This window comes from Lepidochelys kempii, chromosome 15, assembly GCF_965140265.1.
Source record: "Lepidochelys kempii isolate rLepKem1 chromosome 15, rLepKem1.hap2, whole genome shotgun sequence".
NCBI lineage: Eukaryota > Metazoa > Chordata > Testudines > Cheloniidae > Lepidochelys > Lepidochelys kempii.
In genome coordinates, this window is record NC_133270.1 from 15,367,242 (window position 1) to 15,383,645 (window position 16,404).

The following is a 16,404-nucleotide window of genomic DNA, read 5'->3' on the forward strand; positions in this document are numbered from 1 at the left end:
ATCTGAAACTTTTTTAATTTACACATACTAGAAAGTAAAGTGAAATGTGTCCCATCCTAGTATAGAAATGTTTCAGATTCCCTTTTTAAAGGAGCTGAAATTTATTAGAAGATGGTGGCTCTTTGGTTACACACAATATAAAACACAAGCAGGCTTCCTGTTTGAAGAGACTCTACTACAATAATTGTTGTGAGACTCCTCCTAACTTCCTGTTTTGACTGTCTCCCCAACCGCCAATGCCTTTCTGACTGTTTTTTTGGTTTTGTTTGTTTGCCAGTACATATTCACCACCCTGTTGATGGTTTTCAATAAATGTCAAATATTTCTGTTCTCAATAAGGGTTTGTCCTCTCTCTTTTCCCTTCAGTTAATGTTAGATTTCTTTTCCAGGCATTCTGGTTTCAAAAAAACACTTTTAAAAGGAAAATCTAAATTATTTTAATTTTGCCTCAAGATTAATTGTGACACCAGTTCCACTATTTCACAGTAATGCTCTGATCCAGCATTCCCGTTTTTCAAAGGGCGCGTTATGTGCTTTTTGTCTATTATTTCACCTTTTTCCCATTGCATCCCGATTTATTTTCCCTGACCGGGAGCCAAGTATTACTCAGAGATATGCAGATTGTCTTCTGTGATTGTCTTCTTTTCCTTCTGAGAGGAAAAAATAGTGCTGCCATACATCTGGTACAGAGTACAGTTGCATTGAGAGAGAGAATAACTGGAAGTGCCTGGAATTATCTCAGAACTGGAAATAAGTCTTGGGACAGGAAGGAAAATTATGCTTCTGACACTTGAAATCTTCAGTCCTTGTGCAATGTGAGCAAAATTTTCAAAAGCACCTAAGTTACACTGGGACTTAGGATAGGTGCTTTTGAAAATTTTACCCTATGTGTATAAATTGAAAGTCAATAAATAGGCTTCATTAGGCTTTTAAATACAAGATGGATCCTAGTCACTCTTGTGGTTTAGTCTTGATTAGCTTGTGATGTCTACAGATTCCTGGAATGTATTCCAGTGACATTATTCTTTAAATGAATTATATTTTAAATCCATAATAAAATCTGCTGCTCTAGGCTCAGGCTGATAGAGCCGCCTATTAAAGTTGCCTGACATTTCCTGTTATAAGCAACTGACAACAGGGTCTTTCTTATAACTTTGCCAAATATTAACCATTCGGGTTGAAGTTTTCCATGCTGGGTGTCTACCTCAGGATGGATGTTTTGGAAAACTTTAGCCAAAATGGTAAAGCAGTTTCCAAGAATGAGGCTAGGGAAAAATGTTTTCCCTATGTTAAATCCAGAGATCTTTTTTTTTTTTTTGAAAAGCTGTAGCACCCCCCATTACTTGGTAGGAGGGACTTGCAATTGGGCAGGAGAGTGGTTTTTGTGTTTGGGCTTCTTGCTGTCCCCGTGAAAATCTGCCCACATTTGGCCAAGTTATAAGCATGTGAAAAATTGCACATGCTCTTTAGAGGTGACTTAGATTTTAGCAGTTAAATTCCCTAAAGAGCCAGTACACAGAACTCTAACGCATGGCAGAGCAGGACTTTTCCTGCAGTTGCAGCTCTGGGCTGCTGAGAGCCATATTGTGCCCCAGAACTGAAAGCAAAGATACTGTCTCTTTCTTGGGTTCTCAGGGCCAGACTGCACCCCCCCCCCCCAATGCTGGGCCCAGGTAATGTGGAGGAGGAAGCTACCTGATCTGAATGCAAAGAGGAGAAGAGTCACACCTATGCAGGGAGAGCAGATTGGGACAAGGAGCTTGAAGGGGAAGGGGGCTGTGAGCTGTGGGTGGAGGATGGGAGAAATAACTGTGACTGTCTGGGAAAGGAAATGGACTTGGAATCAGGGAGAGAAATAGGATCACAGTAGCTCTGGGAGCCAGTAGGAAAGGGAGGGCTGAGATGCACTGGCTGGGCAAAACGAGACTGGAGCTGAGAAGCATTTGGACAAGGGGAAGAAGGTGATAGATCTGATGAGGAGCCAAGGTGCAGAGAAGGAAGATTGTGATAAGGAGCTGGAAGGTTGAAAGGGGAACTTGGGATGCCTGGGCAAGGAGAGTGGGACAGGAATTCTGGACAAATGAGGCAAGGATTTGCTATGGTAAAAATAGTATGTTAAAAGAACATTATTCAGGTTGTAAGGCAAGCACTCAACAATTAGGAAATGTGGGAATTCAGGTTGTCAGTGTTTGCTTTGGTGTAATTATGTATATAAAGAGAAAATGATCTCTTGTCCCTATACCTCCCCTGAATCCTCCTTAATGGCTCTTTCTCATACCTCCTTTTTTGGGTGATGCTGGTAACTCTTTTTTGACACAACCTCTGCTTTCAGTAGCACTGTGATCCAGTAGTTTCAGTATATGTGTGTGTGTGTGTGTGTGTGTGTGTATATATATATATATACACACACACACACATTGCGACAAAGTTCCTGCTCTACCTTGGTGGATCTTGCACTTATTGGCGGATTTGCTCACCTTGGAGCTTCATGGCAGCCCTCAGCTTGGCCGTTTTTCTGAACCCACAGTCCAGGTCGACTCCTCCTGTGTCTGACCAGGAGTTGGGAGGATCTGCGGGGAATCCGGGCCTGCCCTCTACTCCAGGTTCCAGCCCAGGGCCTGTGGAATGCAGCTGTCTAGAGTGCCTCCTGGAACAGCTGTGCAACAGCTACAACTCCCTGGGCTACTTCCCCATGACCTCCTCCCAACACCTTCTTTATCCTCACCATAGGACCTTCCTCCTTGGTGTCTGATAATGCTTGTACACCTCAGTCCTCCAACAGTCCATGTTATCACTCTCAGCTCCTACTGCCTCTTGCTCCCAGCTCCTCACACGCACACCACAAACTGAAGTGAGCTCCTTTTTAAAACCCAGGTGCCCTGATTAGCCTGCGTTAATTGATTCTAGCAGCTTCTTGATTGGCTGCAGGTGTTCTAATCAGCCTGTCTTAATTGTCTCCAGAAGGTTCCTGATTGTTCTGGAACCTTCCCTGTTACCTTACCCAGGGAAAAGGGACCTACTTAACCTGGGGCTAATATATCTGCCTTCTATTGCTCTCCTTTAGCCATCTGACCCTGTCACAACATATAATACAGTAATGCAAAGTATTTAGCGACATTACAAATATCATAATGGAATGTAGTGGGCGTACCAACATTGTTTTCACAGCAAGCCTTTAGAATAAGAGTGACTCATCCAGGAGTTACAGATTGTTGGTGATATCTCACGTGAAGCATGACTTTACAAACTATTCTTTCTGTATTTGGTGGGAACTGCTGTACTCTGTAGTAGCATGATTGAAGGAAATCATGGGATTAACAGAAATGGCTGCCTCTTCTAGAAACCCCATTGTTCACACTAATCAATGGTATTGTTGGAATCAGAAGCATCTTTTTAGAGTCCTGCACACAAGATGAAAATGACATCAATAGTAATGTGATGTCATTTATTAACACAGCTTGCTAAAATAACCAGTGCATTGGCAGGTCTATACTACGGGGCTAAGTCGACCTAAGTTACGTGAATAACGTAGCTGGAGTTGACGTACCTTAGGTTGACTTATTGCAGTGTCTACACCATGCTGGGCTGAAGGGAGAAACTCTCTCATCAACTTACCTTGTGTTTCTCATTCTGGTGGAGTACCAGTGACGATGGGAGAGTGTATGCCAGTCGATCTAGCGGGTCTTCCCTAGACCCAAGTGTCGATGCCCCAGTAAGTGGAGACAAGCCCTAATAGTTGTTTGTGACCAATGAAGCAGAATTTTGCCTTGGCTGCTTCCACTTCAGACTTGCAAAGTTAACTTTTTTTTATTGCAGATGATTCATCCATAATTAATATGTGCTAAAATTCCTTTACCACCACAGCTGGGTTGGGATTAATACAATTATAGTGAGTATATTCGTATAAACCATTATTGTATTCCCTCTGTCATCTTTCAAACTGGTATCTTTGTCGTGATGAGATGGAAAAGTTCCACATCAGAACAGCTATGAGATTATCAGTTTTGCCAGAAGAAATGTTCAAAAGTCATTTAAGCCATGTTATGTTTTCCAGCTTTTCTCTGCAAACATGAGGACTAGAAACTTACTTCATTTTTTTAAATGGAAGTGGAGATCTCTGCTAATTGTATGCTTTCAGGGGATTTAAGTATAACATCAAATATCATGAGACTCATGATCATGAGAGTTGGTAACACTGGATATTGCTTGGTTTGGAGCTCTTGTTTGGATTAAATCTGAACACGTGTTTGCATGATATCAGGAGATCAGCATCTAAATTGGAGACACTGTGCTGTTTTCTGTTGGGGACAAAAAAAAAATCTTAGGGTATTGGGATTGCCATCTTAGATCAGTGTCATATCATATCATAGTCCAGCTTTCCCCCATTTCTCAGGAATAAGTTTAGCTGGTTTTTGCACCAGAGTTCTTTATGTACATTTGATGGCTGGCAGCAGATAGACTGAGCTGTGTAATATTTCCATTCTTGCCCCCACTCAGCTTTGGCCTGTGGAAGTTGAATAAGAATTTTGCCCCTGGTAATGCTGTGCTTGTGTTCATGTATTAAATAGAAATGCACAATAAATTATGAGTTGCATCCGGAGAAGAGCAGATTGCTAAAAAGGATCTCTGGTCTTGGCAGACACAATGTAATATAAATGCTGGTGCCATCGAGCCAAGTAAGTAGCTAAATTCTATCAATTTTTCCATGTTTAGTTTGATTTCCTTTCTATTTTAAACACACAAAAATATAGACCATTTGTCCATCTCTTTAAATTTGGCATGGCTCAAGCTGTTGCTGTGCATGATGTGCTGACCACTTCTTCCCTAACTAGGAGCAGCTTTCCAGGCTGGCTGATGCCATGCTCAACAAGGCCTTTGGATATGGTGGTGGAAAACTGCAGAGTTCAGCTGCAGCTGTAATTTCTTGCCCCCTACCTAGACCCAAGTGTTTGCCTGTGTCATCTTCTGAAACATGCTTACTGCTGAAGGAGTTGGTGGCAGGACAATACTGTAGAACTTGATACTGACAAAATAATGCATAATTGAGCGCTCCGCGCAGAGTAGCACTCATCAATACAGGTAACTGGTTTCTGGCAAACTTGACCCATTGCAAGTAGAAAACAGAAAATAGACTAGACAGCTCACCTAAGAAGTGACCAGTGCACTGTGGGATTCTGTGAACTGCCAGAAGTTGTGTAAAATACATTGATTTATTTTGATCCTTGGAAAAACTAATTCAGTTTTCCACTTGTAGAATTTGCAGGCTCTGCTCCAGTAGTTTGTATGAAATTACTCTGCTTCTGTTGAAATCGTTGTTATCCTAAATGTTATGTTCCACTTCTGAACAGTGCCATTTAGTTCATAGCCATGGGTGGGTGGCTGTCTTGGGGCAGGGCTTCTACTGCAGAGAAGTCTCTACATGCATCTGTCAGTTACAATTCTGAACATTCCCAAAGGGGAGGGGATGCTTCTAAGTTAAAAGAAAAGGAGTACTTGTGGCACCTTAGAGACTAACCAATTTATTAGAGCATAAGCTTTCGTGAGCTACAGCTCACTTCATCAGATGCATATCGTGGAAACTGCAGCAGACTTTATATATACACAATTAAGTTAAGAGAGCCAACCCCCATGTGACTCTTTAAAATGTTAATTGATACATAGCAATTCTGTGCCCCACACCACAAGGCTTGGGCTTCACTTTATGGCTCACAGAGGGAAGGTTAATAACAGATGTTACTGGGTTGTTGTTTTTTTCCCCAGGGAGTTTTATAATCTCTCAACCCCTTACTGTGATCAATAACCTGTCACCATCTAGGACTTGGAATCAGACTTCTTCAGTGAGAGCTGTATTCCCCTTGGAATTGACTCAGCAGAGAATGGATGAGGTGGGAAGGGCGGGGATTGTTTATCCCCTCCTCCCCAACATGTTATGTGTGTTTGAGTTTTGTTGATCTTGCTCTTGGGAATGAAGAGGGAATGGTGGGTGGTTCTTTAGTAGTATCTACTTTCTATAAGGCTGTTATCAAAATATAGATACTTCAGCCAGCAATAATAGAGATTCTGAAGATCAGATCCTGAAGTCTAGTCTTTGACAGTTTTGTCAGAAAAGAATCCTATGGTGATTATTTTATTTTTCCAGCTGGATGAAAACCGTTCTGAGAGAAGATGAAAATTCTATCTTTAAAATCCCTCATTCTCCTCCTTTCCCTGTGTGTTTTAAAGACCAGGAAAACATTGATCACAAAAGTCAACAAGTGGGCTGCTGAAATTGTGTAGTAATCATTTTCTGTCATCTAGGAACATTCAGCTGTTCTCTTTTTGACTGATGTTTGTATCTTGCCTAGTGCAATAGGGCTCCAACCTTAATCAGGGCATTTGGGTGTTACCACAATATAAATAGGTAATGACCATTAGATTCACTTGAATGAAAATGTTCTGCAGTTAATTACAAGGCAGGAGGGGAGGAATATTTTATTAAGGACCGCTTTTGTTTCCTAGACGATTTCTGATCTGGAAATGCTGTCACTTCCCTTCCAAGCAGAGAATCCATCTACACTTTTTCAGACTGCCCCCGCCAATCTTCTGTTCTCTTAACAAAAACTTCTATCTAATATGTTTAGACTTTTATACCATGCTCATCACAGCAGTATTAGTGTGACTCCATGTATTTGAACATCTAGAATAGCTCCATATGAGTTTCTTGGACAAGGGCAAGTGGCCAGCATACCATTCTCTGATATATATATATATCCATTAAATCAGTAGTTCTCAACCAGGGGTCTGGGGCCCTTAGGGGGTCTTGAGCAGGACCAGCATTAGACTTGCTGGGGCCCAGGGCAGAAAGCTGAAATCTCACTGCATGGGGCTGAAGCCCAGCCACCCGGGGTTGAAGCTGAGACCTGAGCAATGTAGCTTCATGGGGGCCCTGTGGCATGGGGCCACAGGCAATTGCCCTGCTTGCTACCACCTAACGCCACCCTGGCTCTGATAGGCAGAAAACCAGTTATTGTGGCACAGATGGGCTGTGGAGTTTTATATCATGTTGGGGGGTCCTCAGAAAGAAAAAGGTTGAGAACCCCTGCATTAAACTTCACAGGTACAGTCGGGAGCCTCTTATCTGTCTGGTCGTATAACAGAGATGATCTTCTGAAAGTATCACATGGGGCGATTGAGACAGGGAGGAAGAATCTAAACTAGATTTTTAAAAGAGCCAGGAGGACTTGGGGCTTTAGGTATTGATCAGTCTTTGCAAGTCCTCATGCCACCACCTACTAAGTTGTATAGAGCTTGTTTTTCCCTGTATAGCACACCAGAGAACAGCTGTTCAGAGTCTGCCATCTGTTGCACAATTCTCAGTTCTAAAGCAGCTGTAATCTGTGGGCACAGAGCACAACAGAAGGTCGGTATCGTGCTTTCAGAACCTTTCCGAAAGTGTCATAATTGGGGCAGTGACTCTGGAGAAGATAGCGAGTCTGCATCCGATCGAGGATCCGCAATAATTATCTGTGGATATCCGCAGATTTGCAGGGCTATACGCTGGGGGCCAAGCTGAGGCTCTGAGGCATCCCCCCCTGCCAGAGCCCAGTCGGGGACAGCCATGTGGGCAGCTGTGGGGAGCCCGCGCGGAGTCGCAGACCCTCCACCTGCCCTCGGCTGGGCAGGGAGCCTGGAGGGCTGGGACACGGCTGGGGGATGCTCTCAGCTCCCCCCTCTCCTGCAGCTCCCCAGCTGGGCTCCATGCTGGTGAGGGCGAGGGGAGACCTGTGGAGCTGCCCGGGGGGCTGCTTGGGCCCCCAAGCCAGGGCAGGTGGAGGGTCTGTTGCAGGTCCCCACAGCTGCCCACTTGGCTCCTACCATGGCTGGGCTGCGGCTCTGAGCCGGCCGGAGCTGGGTTGGGGAGAGCCGCGCTGGCAGCTGTGGGGAGCTGCGGTGGACCCTCCACCCGCCCTGGGTGGGGGGCCCAAACAGCCTGCTGCCCAGTGTCCCAGCCCCCTGCCCAGGGCAGGTGGAGGGACCCAGGCTCCACACAGCTGCCAGTGTGGCTGTCCTGGACCCAGCTCCAGCTGTGAGGCGGCTTGGAGTTGCAGCCCAGCCATGATAAGAGCTGTGGAGCTGCAGCAGACCCTCCACCTGCCCTGGGTGGGGGGCCAAAGCAGCCACCTGCCCAGTGTCCCTGCTTCCCTGCCCCCCAGGCCCTCTGCCCAGGGTAGGTGGAGGGACCCAGGCTCCCCACAGCTGCCCGAGTGGCTCTCGCAGACCTGGCGGGGGGGGGGAGGGAAGTGGCGCCAGCCATTTTAATAGCCGGGCGGGCAGCTGTGGGGAGCCGTGGCGGACCCTCCACCTGCCCTGGACTTGGGGCCCGAGCAGCCCCCTGCCCAATGTCCATACCCCCGAGACCCTCCGCCTCGAAGACAAAACAAGACAGATACACATACAAGAGGGAAGAGAAAAGAACAGCAAAGATATAAAATGCAGCTTCTGTCTCTGGTGTTCTCTTGCAACTTCACTGCTGGAAAAACACTGGCACACACATTTGTCTTATCAGCCACTCAGACTTGACACATTGGTACCAGCATTGGGCTGCTTGGGGCATTGCTTTTAGCTGCCTCTTTCGCAGGCTTACAGTGGTATTGCAAAATATGCAGGCTTGCCTGACTAAACCAGACACTAATTAGACAGAAAGAAAAAGGAGAGCGAGAGGACAAATTTGGGGACAAGGGAAGGAGACAGTCTCACATCCCAAGTTGTGTTCAGGATTTAGCCAGAGCCGGTGGATGAGGTGTTGTCATCTGGGTCCTTCTCTAGGGTCTGGTCTGGTCAGGATGTGTCTCAGGATTAGGATGAAGAAGGTCTGGGGTCCCAGGAGATGGTGGGGGGTGGCAGTCTTGGTGGTGAAATGTGCTCCTTCTCCTTGTCTTGTCTTCCAGTCAGCCAGCATTGCAGTTTTCCCTTCTGCTAATTTTCATCCCCCAAAGTCTCGTTGCTTTTTAAAATTCCCAAAAGGGATGGGTGGAATAGCCAATCTCCTCATTATTTTGTCCACCAATAGGTCTAATTTCTGACATGCCAGTTTTGGTCAATTGATTTCCAGTGCTCTACTCCTCTTGTTTACCAGTCATACTACTCAAGAACAGTGTTAAGATTACCCGTAAAACCTTTTCAGTTTAAATTAATTGTCTTTCTATCTCCTTGCATCTTTTCTTAAACAATTTTATATAACAGGTCATTGTGACAACTTATGAACTGTCATTCACTTTTTACAGTTGAGCTTACAATTTAGGTAAATTGTAAACCGAGTTAACACAATAGTCCACCTCCTGTTAGACCTGCTGAATTAGTCATGGTTGATACCAGGGATCTGTAGCCCAGGTTCTCCTGGTCTGAGAGTATGTAAATTGCAAATTCCACCCTTAGCGGTAAAGGCCTGGGGCTTGGCCCCGTGGGGTGCATACAGAGAGAGCATCCCTGCAAAAAAACAGCAGGTGTAGCCTACCAAGGGACCGTGAACACAGGCACTGTTTCTGCTCCCAATTCCTCCTCTTCTAAATCAGCTCCTGTTCCTCCATACTATCTCTCTCCCAGGAGAAGAGAGACTGATTGTAACTGTCCATTGCTCCCTTCCTCAGTTAACCAAATATATATAAATTTTTTGGTTAATCTTCTGCTTTGGAGCAGGTGGGGCTGGAGCCTATTAATATCTAATTTGAATCTCAAACACCACTGCCATGCAGGTAACTTCATATGAGCTAAAGTAAAGAGGAGGCAAGGTAGATAGTCAGCTTCACCTTGATCGATTGGTTCGTGTTGTTGTAGCCAGTCCTTCAGCCACCCACTGGCTAGGCTGTCAATGGCACAGGACACCTGATCAGCATAGTGCACCAAAGCCCAGAACAACCTTAGTGATCCATCAGCCTCCCAAATAGCTGGGATTACAGGCACGTGCCACTGTGCCCGGTTTGATAGATAGTGCTGCTAGTAAAACCCTATAAAATGTAGCTCAGAACATCTAGGTTCATTTCAGGTCAAAAAAGGACACTGCAAAGCTATTTTTTCCACATCTCACTTGGCAGTGTCCTGCTCTGCTTCCTGAAAATGCTAAGGAATCTTCAGTGAATTTCCTTTTGGGAGCTGAGTGGTAATTGGCAAGAATGGAAGGATGTGACATGATGGTTTGTAATTCTTTTCCTTTACTTGGAGGGCAGAATCTACCAAGAATGTTGCACGCTTCCTGTGATTAGAGGTCTCAGTGAGACTTGTGCATTACAGCATTTCCTGTGCTTTAAAGTTGTGTCTAGGGTCCAGCCCATACTGAGCCAAGGCTTTTGAAGGTAGAACAAAAGCCATGCCTGAAACCAAAGTATTGAACACTATTCTAATGTCAACTAGAAATCTGGTTTAGCTTTCAAATTCCATTCACAAGGCACCATAGGTAAGTCTAGAAAAGATCCTTAACTGTGGCTCTTAATGGCCATTAAAGTATACTGTGATTTCTCTTCTTGTTTCACCCATTTTCTTTCCTGCTGTTTTCCTCATAATATTTTCTGTTTCCATCTCTGGAGATAGAACTTATATTGACACTTAATCATGGTACAAACACTTGCACCATTTCTAGGCTAAGATAAAAGGTGTGATGCTAGAATATCTTAGGTAACATGTTCTAACTAATACGCTTGAAATATCTAATGTAGACAAGCTATCTGGCTGAATGAAAGCTCAGGTGGGAGTATAGGCTTTAACTTGATCAGCCTAGCACAGGTTAATGTATATGCTACTTTGTCTAGACTAGACTTTTCGAACACGTTAGTGTAGACAAGGCTTATGATGTAAAGGTGCTACCGCCTAAGTCGATGTAAGTTACGTTGCTCAGAGGTGTGAACCCCCCAACCCACCCAGAGCAACATAACTTACATTGATTTAGCATGGTGTAGACGCTGCTTGATGTCGGCGAGGGACACTCTCCTGGTCACATAGCTTCCACCTCTCGTTTACATAGAGTAAATTACATTGATGGGAGAGCGTTCTCCTGTCCATGTAATGTGTCTTCACTGGACATGCTAAATCGGTGCCGCTGCATGACTTCCTCATGCTATGCTTTGTTCTGCAATGCAGAGACTAGCTGTGCAGCTGACAGTTGCTGAAGCATTCTTGCACTCATGTTGTTTTGAATTCTCCTTCCTTCCTCCTTCCCCCCCACAAAGATGCAGCAGCTCAAAAGGGGGAGAAGTAGAACATTTTCAGCTTAACACTTTCCTACTGCTGTTGCATTTCTACGTAGGTTGACTGCATTTCTCGTCTGCAAGGTGGTCTTGAAACTTCCAGTTGTCCATTTTGTCAGCGCAGTCATGCAAACATATTCCTAGTAAGCAGATGTGATTTGCTTTTGTCTGTTTAGATTGGATAGGAAAACAAAGACCTTTTCAGGCTTAACCATGCACTAACAGAAATGGCAAAGTAGCTTCTGGTTTTGGCAAGAAAGCTTTGAAATGAAAGGAGGACTGCAAATACACTTCTGTGCGTTTTTGGAGTACTGAAGGCACTCTCAAACTAAAGTAGGACATCGTTGCTACAGAACATTGCATAAAACAAGTTCTATATTAGCAGCCAGCTGACCTGCATGAAGATTTGTTTGCAGTAGCAGGAGGTACACATGGCCATGAATACTTGACAAAGTCTGCTTTTCAGCAAGGATTTTTGAAATACAGTAAAAGCTGTTTTATCCGGCATGTTGGGTGAAGGGGGGGTGCTGGTAAGTGAAAAATGCCAGCTATATAAGAGGAAGGAAGATTGGGTGTGGGAGGGGGTCCGGGGGGCGCTCACTTCAGGCAGCTCCCCACAAGTGGCGACCTGTCCTAGCTGCTCCTAGGCAGAGACATGGCAGGCAGCGCTGCACACTGCCCCCGCCCCGAGCGCCGGCTCCGCATCTCCCACTGGCCAGGAACCACAGCCAATGGGAGCTGCGAGGGTGGCCCCTGCGGGCGGAGGCAGTGCACAGGTTGCTGCTTGTGGGGAGCCACCTGAGGTGAGCATCCCCCAGATATGGGACCTCGCACCCCTCCCCCCAAGCCCCCCAACCCTTTGCTGGCCCCGTGCCAACCAGGCTATAAACCGGACTTTCAATGAAGATCAGAAGTGCTGGTTTCTAGAGATTTCCGATTGGTGAAGTGCTGGATAAAATCGCTTTTACTGTACATTTGAGCTCATAGTTCCTAGTGGTGCTAAAAATGTTCTTTTAAGATTTGAAAACTGGGGTTTGAATCTTTATAGAGCATTTATTATGTTAAAGCCAGCCAATTTATGCAGGCCTTCCCAAACTCTTTCCAGGAAACCCCGCTCCCACCCAAACCTGTCCTTGACCTGATCCAGATAGCTTACCATTTTACTTCTTTGGATGCAGTGTTAATATCCTGTCGATATCCAGAGACTCTCAGAGCCATGTTTGAAGTCCTGTGTTCATGAACTTCTTCGTTCCCAGTAGTGTTTTTATTTCACTGCCTCTCCTCCCAGAGATCCTCGGCAGTGAATTCTTGATACCTGCTACAAAGATATATTGCATATGAAATGATTATTTTGCAGTCACACAACTTTAAAGTTGGAACAGGCTTCCCTTGAATCTGCAAATTTATTATTTAAAGCCTTATCACGAGTCTCTTGTGTGTATCATATAAAACTCTCATTATGCATGTAGTATATCTGTTTAAAGCCTCATCCCCAGTGGACACTCTCTTTTCAGTTCCACTCTGCACTGGTTTTGTGGAGCCTCCGCTCAGGAGAACCTGGGGACTGGAATGCTAGAGGCAAAACATTCCAACCTCTCTCTGACCTATGCTGTGCTAAGATGTTACACTTTGCACAAAAATTCAGTCACCTTTCCCTTCACCTGTCCAAAGTGTATTGGAGCTCTGGATGCTATGTGTTTAGTGATGTGCACATACCATACACTGGGATTCTAATATGCTTTGTAATATCACAATGGATAATTATCCACATTTCAAGCAAGAAATCAGCAAAAACCCACCAAAAGAAATGAGTACTGGGGGTGGGAAGGTGAATAACTCCTATCATATCTGTTTAAAAATAAAGAAGACATGGCACACAGTGAGAGAAGCAGAGTGCCTGAGCTCAGTCCTAACAAGGCTCTGTAGGTAACAGTTCCCATCACAGAATGCAAGAGCACAAGATGCAGTCTGTGATTGAAAGAGTTAAAAATGAGGCAGCAGTTCGAAATCACACTTCATGCACCTCTGGCCCCTGCATTCTCAAGGGAACTGCTATCTTTGAATCTAAACTGAGTTTAGAGACTTATAAAGGTCTTTGTATACTACAAATACTGGTAATACTAAAGTGTGACACTTGTTTTCGGTTGTCTCTGGAGACTATTAAAGTTACATCCCTGACCAGGAGTCACAATTATTGGTAGCTGCTGGGGCTTTCTAACTTTTTGAGCCATGAGGTTGCTGACTTCAGGAAGGCCACGGTTCAGTTTAAATTTAATACAATATATTTCTTTTTTTCTTTTCCTCGCATCAGGAATGCACCGCCTCTTCTTGCAGCATCTTTGATCCACGCTGCAATTGACAAAGTGCTACAGACTGATCTTTCTGTTTTTAAGAAGCAGAGTGTGGAAGAGGAGAAAGAGGGAGACCAGAGGAAGTTCACCTGTAAGTATAATATCCCTCTGTGGATTTCCACAGGTTGTCTGCTGGAACACTTGTAATTTGAAATACTTCCTGGAGTACCTGGTGGGATGTTTTGGCAAGCAAATAGGGAGCAGAGCGTTTATCGCTCTTACAGAATGTGGGATGAAGGATGACTTTGTGGTCAAGGTGCAAGCATGGAGTCGAGACCTGGATCAAGACTTTCAAAACTGATTAGTGATTTGGGGTGTCCAATAAAGAGGCGTGATTTTTCAGAAACTGCTAAGCTACCTACTTCCTGAAAATCAGAGTTGAGTCACATTGGAAGGAGTAACTGCACTCTAGCTCTTTTGTTGCTAAATGGAGAGACTTCTGTGAAGAGTTGATTGTCAGTCTTTCTTGAGGAGTTAACCTTTTGTAATTTTGAAGTACGTTTGTTTCTTTACACGAGTAACCTTTTCAATGATTAGCTAATGGTAGTCCATTAATGTGCCTTTTCAGTCCACATTGGAATCGGTGGGGTCTCTACTACGCAGCTACATTAAACATCATAAGTACAACCCATTTAAATCTTTGAGCATCTCTGCCCACACGCAGGGTCAAGATGACAGCACCTATGGTCACGCTTGAGCCTGCAAGTGTCAAAACCCCAGGCCCTTACATTTGGTGAAACAACTACCTGAAGGGGCGGGGGGTTCCAACGGGGATGGAGCTCAGCTGTTCTCAGTGGTGGCAGACGACACAACAAGGAGCAATGGTCTCAAGTTGCAATGGGGAAGATCTAGGCTGGATATTAGGAAACACTGTTTCACTAGGAGGGTGGTGAAGCACTGGAATGGGTTACCTAGGGAGGTGGTGGAATCTCCATCCTCAGGGGTTTTTAAGGCCTGGCTTGACAAAGCCCTGACTGGGATGATTTAGTTGAGGTTGGTCCTGCTTTGAGCAGGGGGTTGGACAAGATGACCTCCTGAGGTCTCTTCCAACCCTAATCTTCTATAAGATCATCATTACTGTATGGACTACTTGATGATGGGTGGAGCACTGTTGGACCTTCTACCTGGTGCCTTCATTCCCTCACAACCAGCTGACGTTGGGTAGGGAACAGACAGTTGCGCACTGTTTGAGCACTGTGTAACAACCAGTTCCATCGCATTTATTCACTAGAATGTTTAACTTTAAGCATTACCAAACCTCCTTTTACCATTTGATTTGGAGCTGGAGTGAGGGTCGGATGCTGCAGGAATCAGAAGCTAGAAATGGAAATAATCTCTTGGGTAATCTAGACCATCACAGACAATGAAACGTTATTTCCTGTTACACACGTTCTCCAATCTGTTTTTAAAAGCCCTGCAGGATGGGGCTTCCACTTCTTACCTTGCAAGACTAATCCACTGGCCATTAGGTTTCATTGTCGAATATTTTCCAATATTCAGTTTAAATTTTCTTTCTTAATTTCATCCCATAACTCTTGGCTGTATCCTTTACAGCATCCTAAATATTTTCTCTCCCTCCTTGATGTGTACAGCCTTCATGTGTTTGTAGACTGTTATCACGCCCCCTCTTTATATGGAAATAGCTGGTTTCAATCAAATTGGCCAAGGCCTAAATAGCGAGTACTAGCTCTCCTCCTCCAGAGCATAGAAAAATTATGTGGTGGTAGACTTTAATAGAGAATGTTGGAAGGGAAGTGCAGGAAGTATAAACAAAATTTGTTTTTAAACACAGTCTTCTCAAGACATTTGGCAGCTCTTTAGTCCCACAGATTCAGGAAACATTTTTTCATTCATATGCCAACCCAGTTTGCTTTCTCAGAATTGAGCTGATAGTAAATTGGCTCCATCTCCTGGGATACTTGAAAACTGCAGGCCCTTATGGAAAGCTGAGCTACTTAGAATTGTGATGGTTTCAGAGTAACAGCCATGTTAGTCTGTATTCGCAAAAAGAAAAGGAGTACTTGTGGCACCTTAGAGACTAACCAATTTGAGCATAAGCTTTCGTGAGCCACAGCTCACTTCATTGGATGAGCTGTAGCTCACGAAAGCTTATGCTCAAATAAATTGGTTAGTCTCTAAGGTGCCACAAGTACTCCTTTTCTTTTTTAGAATTGTGATGATCTCTCAAGAGCTGCAAGCATTTCTTTATGAAACTGGCTTGTTCATTCCCACAATACCCTAGATGACATTGTGGATGCCTCATAACCCTTTCATAAATTTTCAGTCTCATAGGCCTAGTGTCTGCCATCCTTACTCACTTGAGTAATAGCTTTCTCTGAGAGCAGTCCCACTGATTTAAATAGAACTACTTTTAGAATACTCAATATGAGTAAGGATGGCAAAATAGCCCATGCTGGACAAAGCACTAGTAATCATAAGTATTCACTCGCTGTATATAGACTGCTGCTGCTATCTGATTCATTGGATTTAATCCTTTGTATTCTGACTGTGCCAACAGAAGTTTGCCTAGAGGGGGACATGGTGGTGTAAACTTCCAATGCTTCCTGTTTTTTGCGGGGAGGAGAGCAGAGTTGACTGCTGCAGTTCCCAAAGTAGGTAGAACCAGTCGCTAAGAGATGGGACCAGCACTCTTCCCAGGCAGCCTCTGTCAGAGAGGTTCATATAGAGCCTGGCTGGAATTTAAAGCTGCCTTCACTGGTTAGAATTCTCACGGCAGTGTGGTCATGATACTGCTGATTACCATCCTCCAGGATAATCTGCTTTCCAAAGCAACTGTCACACAGGGTTAAGGAGATGCAATTTGTGCCCTGGGTACT

The 16,404-nt window shown here is 44.6% G+C and overlaps 1 protein-coding gene across 2 annotated transcripts in view; it reads left to right on the plus strand.

The window, feature by feature from the left end:
- Positions 1-16,404, plus strand: part of PPM1F (protein phosphatase, Mg2+/Mn2+ dependent 1F) — a 42,300-nt gene that overhangs the window by 6,073 nt on the left and 19,823 nt on the right. The window contains exon 2 of one of the 2 annotated variants that reach the window (XM_073313627.1): positions 13,528-13,658. In XM_073313627.1, the coding sequence (XP_073169728.1) occupies positions 13,528-13,658 (131 nt within the window). Of the gene's footprint in view, positions 1-13,527; positions 13,659-16,404 lie in introns of those variants that run through there. The other variant, XM_073313628.1, reaches the window with a different exon arrangement.